At 46.5% G+C, this 22,881-nt stretch overlaps 2 protein-coding genes and 1 pseudogene across 2 annotated transcripts in view; 1 reads left to right on the forward strand and 2 right to left on the reverse strand.

Moving 5' to 3' along the window:
• The first annotated feature begins 7,337 nt into the window (after positions 1-7,337).
• Cdip1 (cell death inducing p53 target 1) lies at positions 7,338-9,716 on the forward strand. The gene is made up of 4 exons (XM_051168366.1): positions 7,338-7,493; positions 7,744-7,899; positions 8,530-8,803; positions 8,903-9,716. Exons 1-4 carry the CDS (start codon positions 7,409-7,411, stop codon positions 9,012-9,014), a joined length of 627 nt encoding a protein of 208 aa, XP_051024323.1. The 5' UTR covers positions 7,338-7,408; the 3' UTR covers positions 9,015-9,716.
• A 1,147-nt stretch (positions 9,717-10,863) lies between these two features.
• The window catches only part of Hmox2 (heme oxygenase 2), a 28,435-nt gene continuing 16,417 nt past the window's right edge, over positions 10,864-22,881 (reverse strand). Inside the window, exons 3-7 of the mRNA XM_051168367.1 lie at positions 15,551-15,669; positions 13,522-13,639; positions 12,410-12,901; positions 11,708-11,834; positions 10,864-11,620 (exon numbers count right to left, since the gene is read on the reverse strand). Of these exons, the coding sequence (XP_051024324.1) occupies positions 11,493-11,620; positions 11,708-11,834; positions 12,410-12,901; positions 13,522-13,639; positions 15,551-15,633 (948 nt within the window). The 5' untranslated portion in view covers positions 15,634-15,669 and the 3' untranslated portion in view covers positions 10,864-11,492. The remainder of the gene's footprint in view (positions 11,621-11,707; positions 11,835-12,409; positions 12,902-13,521; positions 13,640-15,550; positions 15,670-22,881) is intronic.
• LOC127208786 (NADH dehydrogenase [ubiquinone] 1 alpha subcomplex subunit 1-like) lies at positions 20,181-20,380 on the reverse strand (annotated as a pseudogene).

The following is a 22,881-nucleotide window of genomic DNA, read 5'->3' on the forward strand; positions in this document are numbered from 1 at the left end:
GCAGCAGTCCCTGTAGACCTCAAGGCTGCTATCCTCTCCAGCCAGCACAGCCACCTAGTCACTGTTTAAACCTCTTCTCTTTGCCTGCTGGACTTTGCTTTACTGGACTCTGTCTCCTCCAAGCCTTCCTTCTGAGCTTTGAACAGATGCTTGTGCTTTTTGTTTTGTTTTTGTTTTTAATGGGACCACAGAGTAGTTGTTGGAATGAGTGCTGACTCAACTGTGACAGTAGCTCAGGTGGCTGGTTGTTCCAAGAGGGAGCAGTAGTCATCTGGATCTCGCCCCACTTGGCCTTTCTTATGGTCACCACATAAGCCGATTGCTGAAGCCTACCCTTGTGGTGTTTGGGAAATTAGGGTAGGACAGCTATATGGTGTTGTCCAGGAGCCATTCTGACCTGATACAGTAAGGGTCCTAGTGCCCACTGGTTGTAATGACTTACCACATTGCATAGCATCCTGCCCTGTTCAGCAAATGGGAGACTGTTGGGTGAGGCAGAATGCCCTGTCACTGGCCAGGTGCCAGAGACCTGCTCCCAGAGACAGAAGAGTCTGTCTGAGGCCAGCTAGTGTCTTAGTCCAGGGCCACAGGGAACCACCTCTGTGACCAGGCAGTGGAAGTCAGCTGGTCCTGGGAATGCAGCTCTGCAGCAGCTGTACCCTACCTACTTCCATGCCACTGGATCCAGGGTAGAATGCCTTCCCAGGGGTGTTGCTGACTTGAGGAGCTCCAGGCAAGTCCAACAGGAGAGCAGTCTAGAGGATTTCTCACAAAGGCTGTGTGTGATCTCTGCTGTTTGGGGAACGGATGCCATGGGGCTGAGCTGTTCAGACTGGGATCTGGTTGGAATGTCTCTGAATGAGGTCATTACAGATGACCCCTGGCACCATCATTAGGGATCAGAGAACTCCAGGAGGGAGGCATTGGTCTCTGCGGAGTAATAAAGTAACAGGTTCTTTTGTTTGTTGTTTTTGAGACAGGGCTTCTCTATGTTGCCCTGGATGCCCTGGAGCTCACTTTGTGGTACAGGCTGGGCTTGAACTCACAGAGATCCCTCTGCCTCTGCCTCCTGAGTTGTTGGGATTCAAGGCGTGCACCCCCAGCATGGGGGCCTGTGCAGCAGGTTCCTTTATTCAGTATTCCTGTGGTCCACCCCCTGCCCTCCAGCAGAGGACGTTTTGCACACCCTCTAGTAACCTTTCTTTTATCCTGAGAGGAAGGCAAATGAGTAACTAAGACTCTGGTGTTGCAGCCAGAAAATGGTGGAAGTGGATTTAGTAGGGTTGGTGCCGAGTCCTTGCCCCAACTGTTTGCTTAATTTAAAAAGCTTGAACAGCAGCAGGTGTCTCCCTGGAGTGCAGTCCAGGGAGAACAACAAGAAGCCCTGATTTCCCTAGAGAAACCTCAGATTCTAGGTCTCTTTGGCAGTGGAGAATTGACCCTGCCTCTAGGCACTTAGTATTGCAGTCTGGTGGGGTCCTGCCAGTACAGTAGTGGTGAATTCTGCAGCCTGGGGGAGGTTTTCCTGAGGTCTCCGGCTGGAGGTCAGACTACCTTATTAGTAGAGCAAAGACTACAGTATTTGTTACCTTGACTTTGCATTGTATTGCCATTTGCATGAATGGCTGAGTTGGATCAAGGTGGGGCACTGACCTGCACCTCTCTTTACCACTGCACACAGCACCCACAAACATAAAGAAAGGTTAAAAAAAAAACTTTTTTTTTTTAAAGATAGATTTGGGGTTTGGTTTGGTTTTTCAAGACAGGGTTTCTCTGTGTAGCCCTGGCTGTCCTGGAACTCAGTCAGTAGACCAGGCTGGCCTCGAACTCAGAGATCTGCTTCCCCCAGTGCTGGCATTAAAGGTTTCTGGCACCACCACCTAGCTAAAAATAGGGTTTTATTAGTCAGAAGTTAGTGCCTATCCAGTGAGATGGCTCTGTGGGTAAAGATGTTTAACATGCAAACCTAATGACCTGAGTTCTATTCCAGAACCCACAGAAAGGTAGACTGAGACAATTGACTCTAGAGAGTTGTCCTTAGACCTCCATACACGTACACTGAAATAAAAAACAATAGCAACAAGAATATACCAAAATGAGTATAGTACAAACTTTTCCATTAGCTTTACACAAAGAAAATGGTTATTAAAACTAAACATAACTAATAAAAAGTTTTACAGTAACAAAAAACAACAGAAGTTGCTTGAATTTACGTGTTGTCCTGGGTAAGAGGCTGCTATCTTCGTAGCATTTGAATTTTAGTATAGGGGCTGTCAAAGCAAGCACAACTTTATTAATTCTTAGTGTGTAAGTACATAGCTTTTGAATACTGTGTGAGGCGTGCAAGAAAACCTCAACATTGATAGCCATATCAAGACTGATGGCTATCTAGAAGTAAAGCATATTCACAGTTGTAGTTATTGAAGTTTTGGTTCAAACAAGCTGCTTTTTCCCCCTTCATGACCAGAGAAACTTGACTGGGGGCTGGAGGGAGGGCTCAGCAGTTAAACGAGCACTTGCTGCTCAATTGTGAGGACTAGAGTTGAGATCCCAACACCCACCTCATGATGCTAACTACAACTCAGGAGACTGACACTCTCCTCTGGGCTCCAAAGGCATATAAACATATAAACACATAGAAGCAAACAGATAAACAGACATAAACACACATTGTTGTTTTTTAATGAAGTTGCTGGGAGTATTTGTGGCAAAGTACATGTAAAGCATGTGAGGCCCTAGGTTCCCTCTCCAGTGCGCTCCACCTCCCCCAGAGAGTTACCAGCACAGACAAACTAACTGGTGATTCAGACATTCAACAGAATATGAACAAAGTAAGTCCATGCTACAAGGAAACAGTCTTTGTCTCTATAGTTGCTAGTGACTTTTCTGCATTTGTTTTTGTGTGTGAGGGTGTGTGTATGCCACAGCGCTGGCATGGGGTGGGTAGACAACTTTGTGGAATTGGTTCTTCACCCTTTATGGGTTCCAAGGATCAAACTCAGGTTTCTAGATTTGCATACTATATACCTTCACCTGTCGAGCCATCTTCGTGGCCCACTGGTTTGGATAAAAAAATTGAGTGTTGATGGGGGGTGGGGAGGGTGTTTGTGTCATATATGCATGTGCTGATGTCATATATGTGCTGGTGCCTGTGGAATTCAGAAGAGGATGTTGGAGTCCCTAGAACTGGATGGTTGTGAGCTACCATGTGGATGTTGAGACTTGAACCTGGGTCCTCTGTAAGAGCAGCTAGCGCTCTTAACTTCTGATCCACCTCTAACCTCAGATGTGGATTTTTTGAGACTTTGTCTCACTCTGTAGCTCATTTTGCTTCAAGCCTACAGTAGTCTTCCTGCCTCAGCCTCCAAAATGCTGAGCCAATGTTCCAAGCTAAATTCATAATTGATTTGTCGCCACTGTTAAAATTTGGTCTATTGGTGAGTATTAATTAGAATTTTGGAAACCTAATCTGCCACTGTCAGCTTGCTATTTAATTTTTTTTATTTTTTATTTTTGGCAGTGATTGAACTTCGAACCTTGCATATGTAAGGAAATTGCTCTCTGTCTGAGCTACATCCTTAGCTTTGCACTAATTTTTGTTTTTGTTTTTCAAGACAGACTTCTCTGTGTAGTTCTAGATGTCCTGGAACTAGCTTTGTAGACCAGCCTGGGCTCAAACTCAGAGGTCCACCTACCTGCCTCTGCCTCCTGAGTGATTAAAGGTATGTGTCACCACTGCCTGGCCCAACTAATTAAAAAAAACATTTTTTTTAAGTATTTAAAAGATATTTCTAATATGGTATTGAGAGATAATCTGTGTGAAGTCCTTGATAATCAGAAGTCCAAAGAACAAAACGTTTGGAGAACCATTGGTTTGGTAGACCTGGAAAAAAGTCATAAGCCTTGTCCTCTATGTCACCTTTGCCTCATCCCCTCAGTAGTTGTCTTCAGTCCTGTGAGAACTTGTGCACACAGCTGGCCAGGTTGGTTGCCGCAATAGGTCTCAAGATTCAAAATTCCTCTTCCCTCTCCTGGGCTTTGCTGCACAGGGACTTGGTAGTATGCCTCCTGCTTCCTGGCACTCAGGGAGACCGAAAAGACCATGGAAGTATGCTGGTTACCCTCTGTCGCAATGTGTAGGACAGCTTCAACCAGAATTAAGTTTGCCCTCACACCCTACAGCTGTGGCTGTGGCTGTGGCTGTGGCCAGGAGATAAGTAGTCTGCTGCCACCCCCTCCAAAGGGCAGGCAGGCTGCCAGGTTCAGCCTTGGCCTTAGAGCAGTTGCTCTGCATCATGAATAGCAGAGAGCCCAACAGAATGCTAGGGGCAGTTCTCAGGCCCTGAGGCCTTGTGATTGTAACTCCTCTGGGAAGCAAGAGACCCAGGGGAAAGCAACTGAACTAACTACACCAGGAGGAGTCCAGCCCCATCTCTTTCTCTCTTTCCATCCCGAGTGTCTTAGTTTGTTGCTGTGATAAACACAACCAAAAGCAACTTGGAGAGGGAGGGCTTTGTTTTAGTTTACAGCTGACAGTTTATCACCACCAATGGAAGCCAGGACATGTTTTCAAGAGAAACCTAACCAAGGAAATGAACAAACAAAAAATCCCACCCTTTACTGGCCTGCTGTCAGACTCACAGCTACTTTTCTTATATAGCCCAGGCCCACCTGCTGATGGTTATTACTGCCCACAGTGGGTTGGCCATTCCTATATCAATTAGCAATCAAGAAAATGCCCCACAGACATGCCAAAGGCCAGTCTTATAGAAGCTATTCTTCAGCTGAGGCTCTTGCTTCCCACGTGTGCCAGGTTGACAAGATTAGCCATCATGCCAGGCAATACTGTCCTTCAGGGGCCTATTTTATATTGTATTCTTTTCAAAGTACAGCTGTATGCTACCTAACAATGTTTTTTGGTGAAGGATGGATTGTATATATGACAGAGTCCTGTAAGATTTTTTTCTTTTTTCTTCTTTCTTTCTTGAGACAGGGTTTTTCTCTGTGTAGCCCTGGCAGTCCTGGAACTCGCTTTGTAGACCAGGCTGGCCTCAAACTCACCAGAGATCCACCTGCCTTTGTGTCCTACGTGCTGCTGGGACTAAAGGCGTGCGGCACCACTGCCCGGCTAGGATTATTTCATAGCCATCTTAGTTTCTATAATACATGAAATTGCCTAACAATTTATAAGAATGATTTCTCACTATTAATTATTTTTGGTGCTTTTAGTATGTTGACAGAGCTGTCCAGCAATCACCATGATGTAACTGCAGAACACTGAACCCCTCAGCAGGACCTGCTCCCCTTGGAATGTAGTAGAGATTGGGTTCTGTGTGGGTCTGGGGGAGGCAGTTCTCATACAGGGAGGTGAGGAGTCTTTGACATGCCAAGGCCCTGGACTTGAGGCCGAGTTTGTTTGACTCCAGATCTCTTTGCTGTCTAGTCTGTTTGCCTGATAGAAGGCCAACCCTCTCTCCTCTAAGGGAAAGGAAAAATGGAGTTTTGGTACTTTGCTGACTGTAAGCGTTTTTTCCCTTGAAGCTGAGTCATACTCCTCATGGACTGGAGGGGGGGGGAGGGGGGAAGTAAGGCAGTTTTGCTTGATTTCATGGCTCCATAGTAAGTTTCAGTAGGCATCTTAGAATGCCAGTTCCATCCTTGTTCCTGTGAAAACCCCCATCTGGAAGTTCTTCAGAGAAGCAAGAGCTCAGTCTGGTGGGTGAGTGTGGCCAATGGTATGCAACCCTGGTAGAGCATCATACAAAACGAAAGGAAGCCAGGCAGGACTGTGCTTCTAGGATACCCAGCTGGTTTCCATTCCATGATGCCTATTGGGAACAAGCAGCCCCCAAAGCAGCTGAATGAAATGCATGTGGCATTTCCGACTCCGACATTATCTGTAGGTTGGGGCTGTGAGATGTGAGGGTGGCTTTGCAGAATAGTGGCCCTATAACCTGGAACAGTGGGTGGGGCTAGAACTCAGCTATAGGCCTGCCTGTGGAAAGGGTGGAAGCTGCAGTGGGGTGCAGGCAGAGTCCTGTACTCACGTTGCATGAATTTGCAGAGGGGAATGGGGGATGTTAGGTTGTATTGGTGATGGAGTTTCTCAAATTGTCATATTAAAATTTGTTTTAAGGCTTGCTAGGGTTTTATTGCTGTGAAGAGACACCATGACCATGGCAACTCTTATAAAGGAAACCATTTAAGTGGGGACTTCCTTACAGTTTCAGGGGTTTAGTCCATTGTCATCATGGCAGGAGGCATGGCGGCATGCAGGCAGACACGGTGCTGGAGAAGGAGCTGAGAGTTCTACATTTTGATTTGCAGGCATCAAGAGACTGTCCCATTGTGTGCGGCTTGAGCATATATGAGACCTCAAAGCCTGCTTCCACAGTGGCGCACTTCCTCCCACAAGGCCAATACCGCCTAATAGTGCCACGCCTTATGGGCCAAGCATTCAAACAAAAGGCTATGGGGTCATCCTTATTCAAACCAGCACAAAATTGAACTCAAACCACCAGTGCCTTGCAGCAAGTTCTCAGGACATTTGATGAAAGGAATAAAGCAAAGTGTTTCCTTTGACTCTTTCCTTTTTATACCTTCCAAGAAGGGGACAAGCTAGTGCCACACACCAACCAACAGCTGACTACTTTTGCTTCCCTTCAGGCATGAGAATTGGGTCTGCACGGATTGATGGAGATGGTGGGCACAGAGGACTCAGCAGCCATGTCTACTGGGCAGTGGCGTGCTTAAGATGTGAATAAGCATGGGGAGTATCTCACCTGGAAGCCGGTGACTAAAGGTGTTGCTTTCTCTCTTTCCCTAGATCGTCTCAGTGAGCAGCTGAATTACTCTCACCTGCTTCCATTCTCTGTGCACCAGAAATCTGAGGTAAGAAATCCAGACTCCTTTTCAAACCATGCTAAGCAGCGCGTGGTAGAAGTCCACCCATCTATGGCTCAGGTAAGAGTTAGAAGACTAGGTACCAAGCTTCCCTGGGTAGTGGCCAGGGTTAGGCTCCCAGACAGGATTTCTGGACCTTGTCATTGAGTTTTGTCCTTATCCTCCAGCTTCCGAAGAAATACAAGTGGCCATGGAGCAGTATAAAGGATGGTAGATCTGGTGGGTTGTCACTGGTAGAGGTAGAGCCCAAGTGTCAGAGGGAGCTCAATGGTCACTGATGTTGCCAAGGGTACTGGATCCAGCCAGCAACCCTGATCCTCCACATACTTAGATTTGCTTTTGAGGACCGGAGAAGGTGGCAGAGATCAGGTACCTGAGTTTGAGCCAGAGAAAACACTTCTTGGGTGGGTGGGCATCTGAAGATGGTCACAACCTAATGTGTTGACCTTCCATGGGAGCAAGGAGCTGAATTTGTTTTTCCTCCTCGTCCAGAAGCAGCAGCAAGATGTCTAATGAGCCACCCCCGCCTTATCCAGGAGGCCCTACAGCCCCACTGCTGGAAGAAAAAAGTGGAGCCCCACCCACCCCAGGTAGGGAGTTAAATTATCCTTGGTAGAGGTTTGGGTAAGATCCCTAGATGGAGCTGTTGGGCCAGTACCTTATGTCATTGGCTCATCTTGAGGGTCTTCCGTGACCTCTGCCTTCTGGGGTCCCTGTCACAATTCTCTCTCCATTCCAAGTGCAGTTGAAGCTTTTCAAATCCTGCTTCAGGGTCACCCTGTGCCCAACCTGTGTGTGGAGATTAGCTGAGCCACCTTCTTTCTGGCCCTCTCTGTCCAGGCCGTACCTCCCCAGCTGTGATGCAGCCGCCACCAGGCATGCCACTGCCCTCTGCTGACATTGCCCCCCCACCCTATGAGCCACCTGGTCATCCAGTGCCTCAGCCTGGCTTTGTGCCCCCTCACATGAATGCAGATGGCACCTACATGCCTGCAGGTGAGTTGAGAACTAAAGGAAGCATTGAGCAGCTGCCACCTCAAATTCACTGTGGAAAGTCATCAGTCATTTCATATTAAATGAAAATAGTTGCAAGGAGAACTTGCCATCCACTGAGGGAAAGTTACACTGGTTCATGCTAAGGACTGGTGTGGTGGGGCTTTTCCCCTGTTAAGGACATAAACCCCCAATGGAGGCCTAGCCCTTTGTTCACCTGTAGCTGTCTGGTACTACACTCAAGTCTGTGGTTCCTACAGTATCTGGGGTGGGGTGGGGTTGGGTTGGGTTATCTTTAGTATATCAGACATTTGACACACAAAAGCAGCTTTGTATGTAGAACAGAAATGATACTTTTCGTATTGCTGAAGCTCTCATCTTTGTAGGCATGGAAGGAACAGAGGCTCCCAGCTCTCTGTCAGCATGTTTTGGTCTCAGTGTGGTAGGGATCAAATGGGTCATTACATTTGAATCAAGGCCTCAGCTGTAAGGCCTATTCCTGCTGACTTCTGGCCCTCTCAAGGAAGGTGGCAGGAAGTTGTAACTTGTGCTCTGAGTGCAGGGATCCTATTCTGTATTCTTACAGCCAGTCAGCCAGCCAGTGAGTGACCTCTCTCTTGTGTGTTGTTCCAGGTTTCTACCCTCCTCCAGGCCCTCATCCACCAATGGGCTATTACCCACCAGGGCCCTACCCACCAGGGCCCTACCCTGGCTCTGGGGGCCACACGGCTACAGTCTTGGTCCCATCAGGAGCAGCCACCACGGTGACAGTGCTGCAGGGAGAGATCTTTGAAGGTGCGCCTGTGCAGACAGTGTGCCCCCACTGCCAGCAGGCTATCACCACCAAGATCTCCTACGAGATTGGCCTGATGAACTTTGTGCTGGGCTTCTTCTGCTGCTTCATGGGGTAGGTGTGGGGCACAGATTGAGTGGTGATGCTGCTGGGGCTCTGTATGCTGCCTGACTCTTCTCCTCAGGCCTCAGCCTATCTCTGTCTTCAATTCAGGTGTGATCTTGGCTGCTGCTTGATCCCCTGCCTCATCAATGACTTCAAGGATGTGACGCACACGTGTCCCAGCTGCAAAGCCTACATCTATACATACAAGCGCTTGTGCTAACGGAGCCAGACTTGGACTCCCCCACCAATCAGTCTGGCCCCATGTGCTTTGCTCCCCATGCTCAGTGGTCACTACTCCCTCCCCACCCCTACTTAGGGTTGGACGTTTTGCCACTGTACCCTGGAAATCCTGTCCTCTCCTTGCCCTTCCCTAAGCATCCAACTCTTCCAGCAAAAATTCCGTTGGATTTGAGGCCAAGAGCCAGTGGGTGGCATGGGGGTGGCACTGATCTTGTGTGTTGCTTGGGCATTTACAATCCAGAAGACAAGCTGAAGAGGGTCCCTTACTGGGTCCTCATTCTTCCTTTTCTATATAAGGTCCAGGCTGGTCCTTACTCTTCTGGGGACCAAGAGAGCACCGAGAAAACATCAACAGGTCCCAGACGAGGCCCTATAGTGAGGGCTGTGTCTGGACCAACAGCTCTTCCTGACCTGCTGGAATGAGGTCAGGGCATCATGTAGGGTTAAGTGGACCCAAGCAAGAAAGGGTCTTAAGGCCTGGGTTTATGTGGGGTGTGCTGTCTGGGGTACCAGGGTCGGGTAAGAAAGAAATGACTGCCAACCCTGGACCTCAGAACTCTCAGGTATGGAAACCCAGGGCTTCTACCCACTGTCCAGGAGGTCCCCAAGAGCTGCCTGGTATAAGGCAAAAAGGAAGCTGGGCTAGTTAAAGCCCTGGTAGCCAAGAACTTGCTTACTTGTTCTTACCTAGCCTCCTTGACTCAGTCAGTGTGCAGATCTCCTTTCTGGAAAAACCTCTGTGAACCCCTTAATTTTCTGGAGCCAGAAGGAATGAATGCCCATGAGCCTGTCCTGTCTACTTTTGTGTCTGTGCAATGTATGGGTGCAACTTCTGCCTGGTGGTTTGATAATCGAAGATCAGAAGAACCTCCTTGTAGGTTCATTTGTTTCACGTAAGCACCAGCCTTTTTGCTATAGTTGACTTGCTTTCATATTGGAGCATTTCAGTAGAGACAGCTGGCACTGGGCTGGGAACCAGGAAGGAGTCACAAATGGAGGAGATGGCCTGGGGACATTGAGTCATGCCCAGGGTATAAGCCCAAATTTGTCCATCTCCTGAATGGTTTGTGAATATGCCCATGTGGACGCTGTATCCTGCTGCTGTCCCTCCCCTGGTCTCTCACTACCACTGCATGGCCTCCTATCACTGTGAGCTGTGGCCTGGTCCCAGTTTGTAGTTTCATTAAATTGGCCCTTTTACTCCTGTGCCCTGGGCCTCTGCTGTCTTGCCTGGCTTCCTTCTTTCCTGAGGGACAGGGTGGGACTACAGGTATTCTACTGGAATGCAGGAGCCTGGGTCTTCTGGAAAGTAACACATTTAAGAACCAAATCACACCAAACGAGAATTATATATAGACCTGCCCTAGGACCCAGGTCTCCTGGGCCAGGGCATTGGTTTCCATCCACTATTTACATAATTAGGTATCCAGTCGGCAGAACCTGAGAACTAGAGCCCTGTCCTAGCTCAGTGACCTCCTAACATGTAGCTGTTGCTCTTTAGTCTTTAAACAAGACTGGACTTAAGACCTTAGTCTAAACAAACACTGGAGTCTGGGTACTCAGACCTTGGTAAAAGCAATCATCTGAACTGTGAAGGTGGTGGTTTAAATTCCCTGCTGTTTTATCTTTTTTTTCCACATAAGACTTATAGGAATAGATTCCTACTAATAAAATATTTTAGACCATGAATTGTTTAAATATAAGTATGTGCTTTTAAAGTAAGAAACCTCAAGGATTTGAGTTAGGAAAAAAATCACAGGTCCAAACATATATTAAGGATCTTTATGATGTTCAGCAGGAATACATGGAAAAAGAAGGTGCTGAGAATTGGTCAGAGATGGCAGGTGGTGGGGGCTGTCATCAAAAGTCAATTTGTATGCAACATGCCACTGTTTGTAAAAGACTACCCTGTCCGAGGAAGGAGGGAAGTGTGTAGCATCTGTTTTTAGAGCACTATCAAGTATACCAATTAGCTCAGGCTAACAGACTTCTTAGGGAAATCATCGTTGAGCAGGATAAGCTTTTGAGGGCTTTGAAGAATGGCTTCCATCCCAAAAGACTCCCTGAGGCTTAGAAAAGTGAACCATCATCAGCTGGCATGGCCCTTTCCCACAAAGCCTGGGTGTGTGGGCAGCGAGCTCCCAGCAAGGCAGTTACTACTCCAAGTGCTGGTAAGAGTGAAGAGAATGTGCCCAGGCTTCCTAAGTGGCACAAGTCCGGAAGCACTGCCAGATCAGAGGTCCAAGGCTGCCTTGCAGTGACAGCCTGTGTCTGGTGTGCACCTGGCTGGCAAGAGAAGATGCTGCTAGGCAGAGGCTCTAGTGTCTGGCTTTTATTGGTTGCTTGTTTTCTCAAACCCAGCATTAGAAAAGTCACCTGAGGTGGTAGTTTTTGTCAGAGGTTGAGATGGGGATGGAACAGGTCACTTGGGGTAAGATGCAAACAATAGGCAGGTCCTTCACATGTAGTACCAGGCAAAGAGTCCAGCAGCCAGGGCCACAGTGGCAGCTAGAATGAGCTGAAGGCTAGGCTTCCTCAGTATAGCCATGGCTGTCTGGAAGGGGCAACCGCTGCCTTCCAGGGTACCTGCATGCAGCACAACAGGAGAAATGGCATCAGTGGAGGGCAATGATATACCCATTCCAGAAACGTCGTTCAGGACCCATAACTTACCTTTGTCTGGCTGAGCAGCATAAAAGGGGCATTTACGTACATCTCCCTTCCCATCATGTATGGGGAGCCCATCCTCCAGGGTTTCTCTGGCCAGCATGGAGCCAGCCTGGTCCAGTTCACTGAATATCTGAGGAGCAGAAGTCATCAGGAGCCATTCCTCAACTAGGCAAACTCAGAATTTGTATCCTACACACCACCCAGAGAAGCTAGATTGGGACCGCAAACCAGCTGAACATGGAGCCAGAAAAGAGAGCAGTGCCCTGCACATCTTAGTGGAGCTTGGGTGACTGCTGCTGGACAACTCTACTCGCGTATCCACAGCTGTCCTGACACTGAGGGCTGGGGACAGAGATGGCTTCTGCATCATCAGCCCTACCTAAGACTTGTAAAACCTACTACTCAGCAAATCAGTCTTTACTACAAATGAAACTACCCATTCCTCAATGGAAGGGAGGGAGACAGCTCTATTTTCAGACATTTCAAATGCCATGGGCTTCAGGCCTCCAGGGAGCCACACACTGCCCCACATTCTCTGATGGCTGATTCCCTCACCTTTTTCTAGAGCATGTAGGAACTCATCTGTTATGCTACCAATAGCCTCTTGAGAAACCTCTGGCTTTGACTCTTGCTAAAGGGATCAAGCTCATATATCCATGGTTACCACCCCATGGACCAGGCTCCATGGTCAGTGCCCAGTAGTACCTGCATATTGTATTCAAAAGCTTTGTTGGCTTCCTCCACAATCCTCTCTTTGGTCTTCAAATTCAGGTCCAGGGCGTTCATTCTGGCCCGGTAGAACTGCTTGAACTGCTGGGCATTGTCCACATGCTCAAACAGGTAGAACTGGGTCCCTTCCCCAGTGCTGGGGAGTTTCAGTGCCCGCTGGGCCACCTTCTTGAGCACCTGGCCTCCCGAAAGGTCCCCCATGTAACGAGTATAAGCATGGGCCACCAGAAGCTCTGGCTCATTCTTCCCCACATAGTGAATCCGGTCTACATACTTCTGGGCAGCCTCGGAGCACTTCACCTGCTCCTCCCAGTTTTCACCAAAGAAATACTCCATGTCCTTGACCAGTGCTTCCTTCCGGTGTAGCTCCAAGGGGAAATACAAGGGGGCGAAGGCTGGGTGGTCTTTGTTGCGGTCCATTTCCTCCTCAAGGGCCGAGTATGTGAAGTAAAGTGCAGTAGTGGCCAGCTGTGAGTGTGATAGAAGATTGTGGGGGAGAGCTATCAGCCAAGCCAGTAGCTCTAGAACCCACCATGTTTTAAGAGTGGCTCAACACAAAAGCCACTTGCCCAGTTCCCAAAGACCCAACTGTGACTCTTGTTTTTCAAGACAGGGTTTCTCTGTGTATCCTTCGCTGTCCTGGACTAACTTTGTAGTCCAGGCTGGCCTCAAATTCACAAGATCAGCTTGCCTCTGCCTCCCGAGTGCGGGGATTAAAGGTGTGTGCTGCTGCTACTGCGGCCGCTGCCGCCACTACATACCACCCAGCAACCTTTTTTTAATATAATGAACTAATACACTGAGGAAGCTTCTGTAATAAAACAGTGAATATTTGCAAACATTTTTTGTTACTCCATTTAGGCTCAGACAGCCATGGCTTAACACCAAGAAAAATACAGGGCTGGGCATGGTGGCACATACCTTTCGTCCATACACTAGGGAAGCTAAGGCTAGAGGCTAGAGGACCCAGGGTTAGAGCCTCCTGGCCTATGCAGCCTGACTCGCTCCCTCAGAGTGGTTGCAGGGCAACTTCCTCAGCCAATTAAAGCCACCCCACCACCCACCCCAATATGACCAAGGGCACAAACCTTAAATAGTTCCTTTTTAATGTTTCCTTTCAAGAAGTCTTTGACAAACTGGGTATTTTCTGCCCGGTCATGTGCTTCCTTGGTCCCTTCCTTTAAGAGCTCAGAAAGGTCTGCCATTCTGTGGAGAGGAGTTTTGTGTGTGAGACAGCAATGCTTTCCAGTTCTCCAGAAAGAACTGAAAGGCAAAGGCAAAGGCCAGTCTAGACCCCAGATACAGACTGCAACCAGGAGCTCCTCAGACAGTACTTCAGTCCATCAGGAGCAGGTGAGCCTTGTCAGTGAGCACAGGGCAAGCAGATGTGACAATCTGCCCCAGACCTCAGAGGACATGAAGATTACTATCTCAAGACTGCCCGGATCCACGGTGTATGTTAGTAAGCACCCAAATGAATGGTGCTTTGCTCTGTGGCCACCTACTGGCTGAAGAACAAAACTTAATCCAGCCCAGAAAGAGCTGCCTTCCTCTAGGGATGTTACGAGGATGGGTGGGCCTAGGTGTGGGAAGATGATAGTTGAGAGACTGAGACCAAGATCTTAGTTTTTTCTTTTTTCTTTTCGTTATTTGAGACAGGGTTTCTCTGTGTAGCCCTAGCTCTGTAGACCAGGCTGGCCTCGTACTCAGGGATCCACCTGCCTCTTGGTTTTGTGTTTAACAGAACCAGATAGTTAAACCAATAAATGGATAAGGTAGAAAAGTATCATCATAAAGACAATGGAACCAGCCGGGTGTGGTGGTGCACACCTTTAATCCCAGCACTTGGGAGGCAGAGGCAGGCAGATTGCTGTGAGTTCGAGGCCAGGCTGGTCTACAAAGCAAGTCCAGGACAGCCAAGGCTACACAGAGAAACCCTGTCTTAAAGAAGAAAACAGGAAAGGAAAGGAAAAAAAAAAAAAAAAAGACAATGGAATCCAGACAGTGTTCCTGTGTATCCATAAACACAGTCTGTTAGAATGAGAAAAATTTGCTTCTCCTGTGGTCTAGCATCTACAGTTTTTTTTTTTTTAATTTATTATTTATACAGTACTCTGCCCCCATGTGTGCCTGCATGCCAAAAGAGGGCACCAGATCTTATTAAAGATGGTTGTGAGCCATCATGTGGTTGCTGAGAATTGAACTCAGGACCTTTACAAGAGCAGGCAGTGCTCTTAACCGCTGAGCCATCTCTCCAGCCCCAGTTTTTACTGTTTTAAGAGATTAATTTGTAGTGCCCTAGGTGTGGTGGTGCACTCCTTTAATCCCAGCACTCAGGAGGCAGAGGCAGGCAGATTGCTGTGAGTTCGAGGCCAGCCTGGTCTACAAAGCAAGTCCAGGACAGCCAAGACTACACAGAGAAACCCTGTCTTGAAAAAGCAAAAAAAGAAAAAGAAAAGAGGTTAATTTGTGTCACCCCACATGCTGAAAGTTGGTTTATTAGCAATTATTTTAAGATATAAGAAATAACTTAGCTGATGACAGGACTCTAATGAGAGGCTAGGAACAATGTGAAGTGGGACCCAGTAATTTGAGTCTCAGAGAGATTAGCAAGTCAAGGCTGCCCTAGAGTAAGGCTCAGATGACACATCTGCTACGATGACATTGTGAGAGGAGCCAGCTTTGCCTCTCATTATTCCTTATTAGCCCAGGTGGGGTTGTTTTTTTGTTTTTGAGATGAGGTTTCTCTGTGTAGCCCTGGCTGTCCTGGAATTTCCTCTGTAGACCAGGCTGGACTCCAACTCAAAAATTTGCCTGTCTCTGCCATACCTGGCACCACTTGGTTTTTAAGAGGAGAAAGAGAAAAATAAGTATCATAAAACCCACCTCAGCACTCCCAGCAGGATCTGGCCTGTCTCCTTGGATAACAGAATAGAGAAAGGGGAACAGCCTAGGTTGGACAAGCACTGCAGTGCCAACCAAACATCCCAGGGTCCATACAGCTCAGGGCTGCTGACCATTCCCTAGTACCACTAGAGACTGAGCCAGGCACGCTGGCAGAGGGCAGGACAGGCGCTAGGCCCTCCTGGTGAGAAGCAGCCAGTTGCTATCACTCACTTTGCATGGTTTTCCTTTTCTGGAGCCATGGAGTTCTTCTCTGATTCGTCTACCCCCTCCGAGGTCTCCAACTCTGAAGACATTGTTGCTGAGTAGTTCCTGCTGCCCTCACTCTGGTCCTGTAGAGATACAAGGAATTGGTGACTAGCTGAGGAGACACCTCTGCACCTCAAGATTATTTTTCACAACAAAGCTCTGCCATTGCTGGGAGCATCTCAGAAGATGGACAGTGAGTTACAATAATGCTGGTTTGCTCTTAGGCAATACAGCCTGGTATTCAGAAGTAAATGGCATGCTGCTCTCTGCAGTTATTGTCAGCACTTAGGAAGGATGGATCTAGGTGTGTGAAGCAAGAAAGCAAATGAGGCAGAAATGAGGTCTGGGTAAAAGGGATACAAAATTTCTCAGCTTTTGTCTTTTGTTTTTTTCTGCATGTTTGGAAGAAAGCAACATTAAAAAAAAAAAGATAAAATCTGCAGGAGCTGTTAGCTTATTAAGCAATGCATGGCTTCCATTTTAACACAGTTCTGTGTGGGCTGCCAGGTGAAATAAATAAGAGCAGAGTGTTGGCAAGAATTTAGTTAAGCCAGACTGTACCTAACAGCTCCTCTGTAGAACAGAACAGCTCAACAAGCCAGAGACACCTTCAAGTGAGTCAACTACAAGCAAACTGTCCCCAGCTAGTCTGTACTAGCGTGAAATAATAAGCTAGATGAATGACTCTCTTGGCCTATGTCAAGGCTGAGATTGGGAAATACAATTCCATAATATGACAATTTCATCCTCCATCCCTAGAGACTTTCACTCTAGCAATTAGAGTACATAAAGGGGAAGCCCACTTGGAGACCCGTCTAGATGAACAGTGTGGCACAACAGCAACAACTAACAGTCATCCATAAAGACAAATATTCCAACTCTGGAGCCATATCTGGCCAATCTGGGCCAAGGAAAAAGAAATTTAATTTTTTACTTCAATCAGTACTTATTTACTGAGCCTTTTCTACGAGTGAATTAGGTGTAAGAACAGCCCTTGAAGTAGGAGCATCTGAGGCTCAGGCTAAAGCACTTGCCTAGCCGGCGTGAGACCGTGGGTTTCAATGTCCAGCAGTGTAGAAAAGGCTCTTGGAAATCCAGTAGTGATGGTAAATAACTTTAATCCCAGCACTTGGGAGGCAGAGGCAGGCAGATCGCTCTGAGTTTGAGACCAGCCTGGTCTACAAAGCGAGTCCAGGACAGCCAAGGCTACACAGAGAGATCCTGTCTCGAAAAACCAGAAAAAAGGAGAAAAAAAAAAAAAAGGAAAAGGAAAGAAAAAGGCCCTTGGAAAGGGAGAACCCTACAGGTTCATATTAGGGTTTTTGTGGTGGTGGTGGTGGTGTGCTCAACATAGTCCTCTTTTTTTTTTTTTTTTAAATGGCTTTTAAAGCTTAGTGTGTATGAGTGTTTTACCTGCATACATGCACGTATGTATGTATGTATTTATACCATGTGCATGCCTGATGCCCAGAGAACTCAGAAGAGGGTGTTGAATCTCATCCTTTGGAGGAATTACAGATGGGAGGACCCCAGGTCCTCTGTAAGAGCAGTAAGTTTTTAACCTTCAGTTTTTATCTTAAACACACCCTGAACCTCCTAAGCTTTTTGGAAATAGCTCTGTAAGCCCAAACTGAACTCAAGCTTGTGATAATCCTACTGCCTCAGCCTCCTGAGTGCTACATTACAGATATGTGCCAACATGCCAGATCTTCTACTTACATTTTGACTGAAGTTTGTGAAATCTAAGAATAAAATAAAAAGATAAACAACAAAGTACAAGCTAGAACATTCTCTCGACTCCAAAGCATACCTACTTCTGAACTATATGGCACACAGAATTGTCCATTAGAATGTAAAGACAGGTGGCCATTAAGAGTAAAATGCACGCCTGTAATCCCAGCACTCGGGAGGCAGAGGCAGGTAGATCACTGTTCGAGACCAGCATGGTCTATAAAGTGAGTGCAGGACAGCCGAGGCTACACAGAGAAACCCTGTCTTGAAAAGCAAAAAAACAAAAACAAAAGAAGTACTTCTAGCCTCTCAGTGCCAGACAGCAACAAGGCAAAGAAAGTACCAAGATGAGAACCCTTGGCTGCCCATAAGAGAGAAGGGTGCAGCACAGTTAAGTATTCCAGAACTTCTAAGGTGCACCATGATGCTGAATACAAAGCCGAGCACCTTAGAATTGCAGATCCCCTGCTTTTCAGAGTACAGCATGGCAACGGCAGAGACAGGCACAGTCACACAGGGCACCAGTTGCAGTGAGGGAGAGCAAACAGTAAAATACTAATGCCATTCACCACCTTAATGGTTCTGTAAATAATGCTTGCACCCAATTACTACAATGGATAGCAGTGGCTAAATTTAATCACTGTAAGTGCTCATTCTGGGAATGTAGTTTTCTTGACCAACAAAACCTTTTTCTTCTCTTAAAAATACAAAGGGAGGGGGCTGGAGAGATGGCTCAGTGGTTAAGAGCGCCGCCTGCTCTTCCAGAGGTCCTGAGTTCAATTCCCAGCAACCACATGGTGCCTCAAAAACCCATCTATAATGAGATCTGGTGACCTCTTCTGTAGATAAAGCACTCATATACAATAAATAAATCTTTAAAAAAACCACAAACAAACAAAGGGAGCTAAGCAGTCGGTGGTGGTGCATGCCTGTAATCCCAGCACTCAGGAGGCAGAGGCAGGCGGATCTCTGAGTTGAGTCCTTTCGAACCCTGTTTCGAAAAACAAAAAACAAAGCCAAAACAAACAAACAAAAGGGGAAAGGAGAGTTAGGTACTATCCTACACATTCATCATTTCCATACTCTGAGCACTTAATTTGCATCACAGTCCAGTATCCCGCCTCTCAGTGCCCTTTACCCTCACTAAGCATCCTTTTCAATCTTACCATTTGCAAGCCCCTACCTTCTGTCCTTACAGCCAGCAAAAGGCAGAACTCTGGCTCTAACAAAGGGCTATAGCTGTCTTTTCTACTGTTTAGCTCCAGGACACAGAGCACTGGCCTTTCTACAAATACTTGTTGATGTAAAACAAGCAAACAAACAAAAAACTTAATCAGATCAATGGATGGATGGATGGATGGATGGATGGATGGATGGATGGACGGATGGATGGATGAGGGGATAAAGAGCCAGGTATAATGGCACCTGCCTGTAATCCAGCACTTTGGAAATAGAGGCAGGAGTTCAAGATCATCCGTGGCTAAATAAAGTTCAAGGCCTATAAAGGATGGGGGACTAGAGGAAAGGCGTTAAGAATACCAACAGTATGTATCTTACCTTGAGAATGAAAATAGCACTACCACGCCCAGCCTAAATAAACTTTTTTTTTTTAAGTAAAGAAAGAGCTGAACAGCCTATAGCAAAGCAGAAGAAGATAGGTGGGACTTCCTGGCAGAGAAAGAATCAGGCTTGGGGATTTGGCAAGCCAGATGCAGAGGTAGAAACAGGTGCTGGTACTGAGGAGCGGTAACAAGCTACATGGCAGAATGTAGATTAGTGTTAACGGGTTAATTTAAATTATCCTAGCTAGTTGGGAACAAGCCTAAGCTAAGGCCAAGCTTTTATATTAATAAAAGGTCTCAGGCGGCGGTGGTGGCGCATGCCTTAATCCCAGCACTTGGGAGTTCAAGGCCAGCCTGGTCTACAAAGCGAGTCCAGGATAGTCAAGGCTACACAGAGAAGCCCTGTCTCAAAAAACAAAACAAAGGTCTCTGTTGGAGGATGGTTTGGTTTTTTTGTTTGTTTGTTTTGGTGACTTGTGTATTCAAATGCTGATTTCAGAGATCAGGTTGCAGTCAGACGTTGGCACTCTCATTCTGATTGGTTAATAAAGAGCTGAACAGCCAATAGCTGTTCAGGGGAGGATAATGGCTGACTTCTAGGGTTCGGAGAGACTGAGAGGGTCTCAGGTGGGGACCAAGGAGTCACTATGAGGAGTGATGAACAAGGAGGTGCCAGAGTGAGACTAAGAAGCTAGTAATGAACCATCTGCCTGGGAAGTAGGCCAGTCCAGCATAGTCAGGTTAGAACAGCTCAGTATCTGGCCAGCTATAGTGCCCGAAACTTTAAACAAATATAGTAAGTCTCCATGTCATTATTTGAGAGCTAGGGTGGGCACAGGATTGAAAAAAAAAAAAAAACAACAACAACTTTGACAGGTCTCTGTGCCATTACTTGGGCAGCTGGCAAGTTGAGACAGAAGAGCAATAGTCTGGCTATGCAACCCAGACTATTTCCTTTTCTTTCTTTTTTCTTTGCTTTCTCTTTTTTTGAGGCAGGGTCTTACCACATAGTTCTGGCTGTCCTGGAACTATGTAGTCTAGCCTGGCCTTGAAACTACAGAGATCAGGCCTACCTCTACTTTAAAGGTGTGTGCCACTATGCCCACTTTAGCACAGGCTATTTTCTTTTCTCTTTCTTTCCTTCTTTCTTTCTTTTTCTTTCTTTCTTTCTTTCTTTTTTAACTTTCTATTAAGCGACACATAATGTGTCCATAGTACATAATATGCTGCATAGCCTCCTAGCAGGAACAGATGACCATAGCTGAGTAATTTTTTTTTTCATTAGCTAGGAAAATGCTTCCTTAGTCAGTGTTCTCTAGGCCCCTGGACACTTGGTAGCGACTGAATCCAGATACAAGTCTATCGTGTTCCATCAAATACCGCTAGTACAGAAGTTGGCAAACTCTTTTTCCTTGCCCCTACTGGTGTATGCAGTGGACATCCTGGGGATGATCAAGTATGCCCTCATGATGGCCAGGCCAGGAAGCATCTCAAACTACATCTTTACACCGTGACTCACTCCCAGCCCAGGCTATTTTCAGTCTTAATCCTCCAGCTTTGCCTCAGCCTTCTAGCATTTATTTTTAACTTTAAAATACGAATAACCTGCTGTCTACCACTTTGATAGTTTTCTAAACTCCAAGCTCAATTTACTTATTCCCTTTGAAGAATGCCGAGTCCTCAGGGTGTCTGAAAGCTCCCTCCCCTTCCTGAGAAAGCTCAGTTACCACACAACCAACACTGGGTACTGTCGAGGGAGACAGCCTGTGCCCATTCTTGTTGCCTAGTCACCCTTCTTCAAGGGAATAACCATGTTAGGGTGACACTAAGAAATTACCTTGCCCTAGTGGAAATAATTATCTTCAACCTCTGAAAAGCTGCATTTCCAAATCCTCTGTTGATCTGTACACACTTTAAAAATTGCTCATAGGGTGGGGGGTAGCGCATGCCTTTAATCCCAGTACTTAGGAGGCAGAGGAAGGCAGGTCTCTGTGAGTTTGAGGCCAGCCTTGTCCACAAAGTGAGTCCAGGACAGCCAAGGCTACACAGAGAAACCCTGTCTTAGGGGAAAAATTGCTCATAGCAATCTGTACTGTAATAATAAAAGTCATACTATAAAGTAAGAAAATAAATCACACAGCCTAAAACCCAAGGGCAGTGAGCTGTTCAAAGGACAGTAAACAATGGAATGCTAGCTCAGCTCTGGCAAGCTGATAATCTGTGATATGAACAGAATAGTTCATATTTTTTAAAAAGCCGAACCACTGACTACAACTGTGTATAACAGACAAGACAGGGCTGTGAGTATGGCTCAGAGGTGGAATGCTGGCCCAGCATGGATTACATCAGTATGTACGTACATTAAACAATTATAGTGATGAAATTTGGAAAACTCTTCAGTCATGGTTTTTGCTGGACAACTTAGCCACCTGTAGGATGATCCTATTGGAAAGAAAAAAAGGGAGGAGAGAGACACAGGGAAGAAAAGGGTAAAGAGGAAACCCAGAGATAGGACTTGGATGGTATAAGGAAACTGGAAAGTAAGATCTGCCCTGAACTAGTCAACAGGAAGTCAGTCCTTGGCCCTTCTGCTATCACAAGTCCCAGAAAGGTCACTTCTGTGTGCCTCTTTTTTAAGAACTGACTGCTACGCTGTAACTTTCGTACCGCCAGCTATTTTCCCAATCAGCTACTGGTTTCTATTCTTCCACCTGATTTGAGTGAAGCAGCACTTCCTGTCTTATCATAGAGACTTCCAGCAAAAGGGTCCTGCAGATCCACCAGCCGACCTGCAACCAACTGAAAGCTGCTGCTCCTGTTAAATCACTGTGAAGGCACCAAGACTTCCTGAAACAGCCGATGCTATTCAAAGAAACTCTCCTTCATGGGGACTGGCTCCAGAAATTTTCACAAGGCCAGGTAATTCAGAGCACTGCTGCCACACAGAAGTGTGACCTAAGGACTACTGAACAGATGGGTTCATTTCCCATCTGATGAGCTAAAGAAAGACTTCTTGTATTCATTCTGTACTGAGGAAAGGAGCAGCAGAGCTACAAAGAGAAAGCCCGTCCAGAAAAGAAAAGAGTTAACTAAATACCAGGGCCAGTTTTGCATTCTGTGTAGCAAATGGATATACAGAGAAGATGTGATCTGTTTCCCAGGTCACTAGCAGCTTATGTTGGAGGGACATGCTGAGCGGGTCTGCCAGGGTACTGCAAGCTACTTCTGGACTCCTACTTACTGCTGAACATTACTAGAAACGCAGCTCATCTTCAAGAGTGGAAGGTAAAGCTTGACCCTGCACAAAAGGCTTGATCTTTAGGAATAAAGAGATTTAAGTTTGAGAGACGAAGTCTTTATACTCAGTAGCTCCTGGCAATGTATGGCTTAATTTCCTGAAAGCTGAGTTTCCTCAACACAAAAGAGGCCAAGATTTACCTTCTCAAATATGCCGTGAGGACTAAAATGAGAAGCTATACATAAAAATATTGTATGAAATATAATGCTCCCTCAAATGCCGATCTCTTACTGAGAAAGTTGTTGGTAAGAATGAAAAACTGAAGCCAGGTGTGGTGGTGCACACCTTTAATCCCAGCACTAAGGAGGTAGAGCCGGCAGATCTCTGTAAACTCTACGACAGTCTGGTCTACAAAGAATCCTGGACAGCCAAGATAACAGAGAAACCTTGTCTCAGGGGGAAAACAAAAACAAAACAAAACAACAACAACAAAAACCAACAACTGGGAAAGCCCTGGGTTTCAATCCCCAACTTAGTTTAGTACACTAGACACAGTAACACAAGCTGACACTTAGGAGGTGGAGGCAGGAGAATCAGGGATTCAAGGTCATGCTTGGATACACATGAGTTCAAGGCCAGCCTGGGATATATCAGACCCTGTCTCAAGCAACAAAAACAAAACAAAACAAAACTAAGAAAGAGCAACTGGAAGATTGTGAAACAATCAGGAAGAGTTAATGAAAAAAAAATCTAGCTAATTCATA

The sequence above is a fragment of the Acomys russatus genome, chromosome 25 (genome assembly GCF_903995435.1).
Source record: "Acomys russatus chromosome 25, mAcoRus1.1, whole genome shotgun sequence".
Classification (NCBI taxonomy): Eukaryota; Metazoa; Chordata; class Mammalia; order Rodentia; family Muridae; genus Acomys; species Acomys russatus.

Coding starts and splice junctions, on each gene's coding strand:
- Cdip1 (XM_051168366.1), top strand. CDS start 7,409: ATGTCTAATGAGCCACCCCCGCCTTATCCAGGAGGCCCTACAGCCCCA. Junction 7,494..7,743: donor TGGAGCCCCACCCACCCCAG/GTAGGGAGTTAA, acceptor CTCTCTGTCCAG/GCCGTACCTCCCCAGCTGTG. Junction 8,804..8,902: donor TTCTTCTGCTGCTTCATGGG/GTAGGTGTGGGG, acceptor TCTTCAATTCAG/GTGTGATCTTGGCTGCTGCT.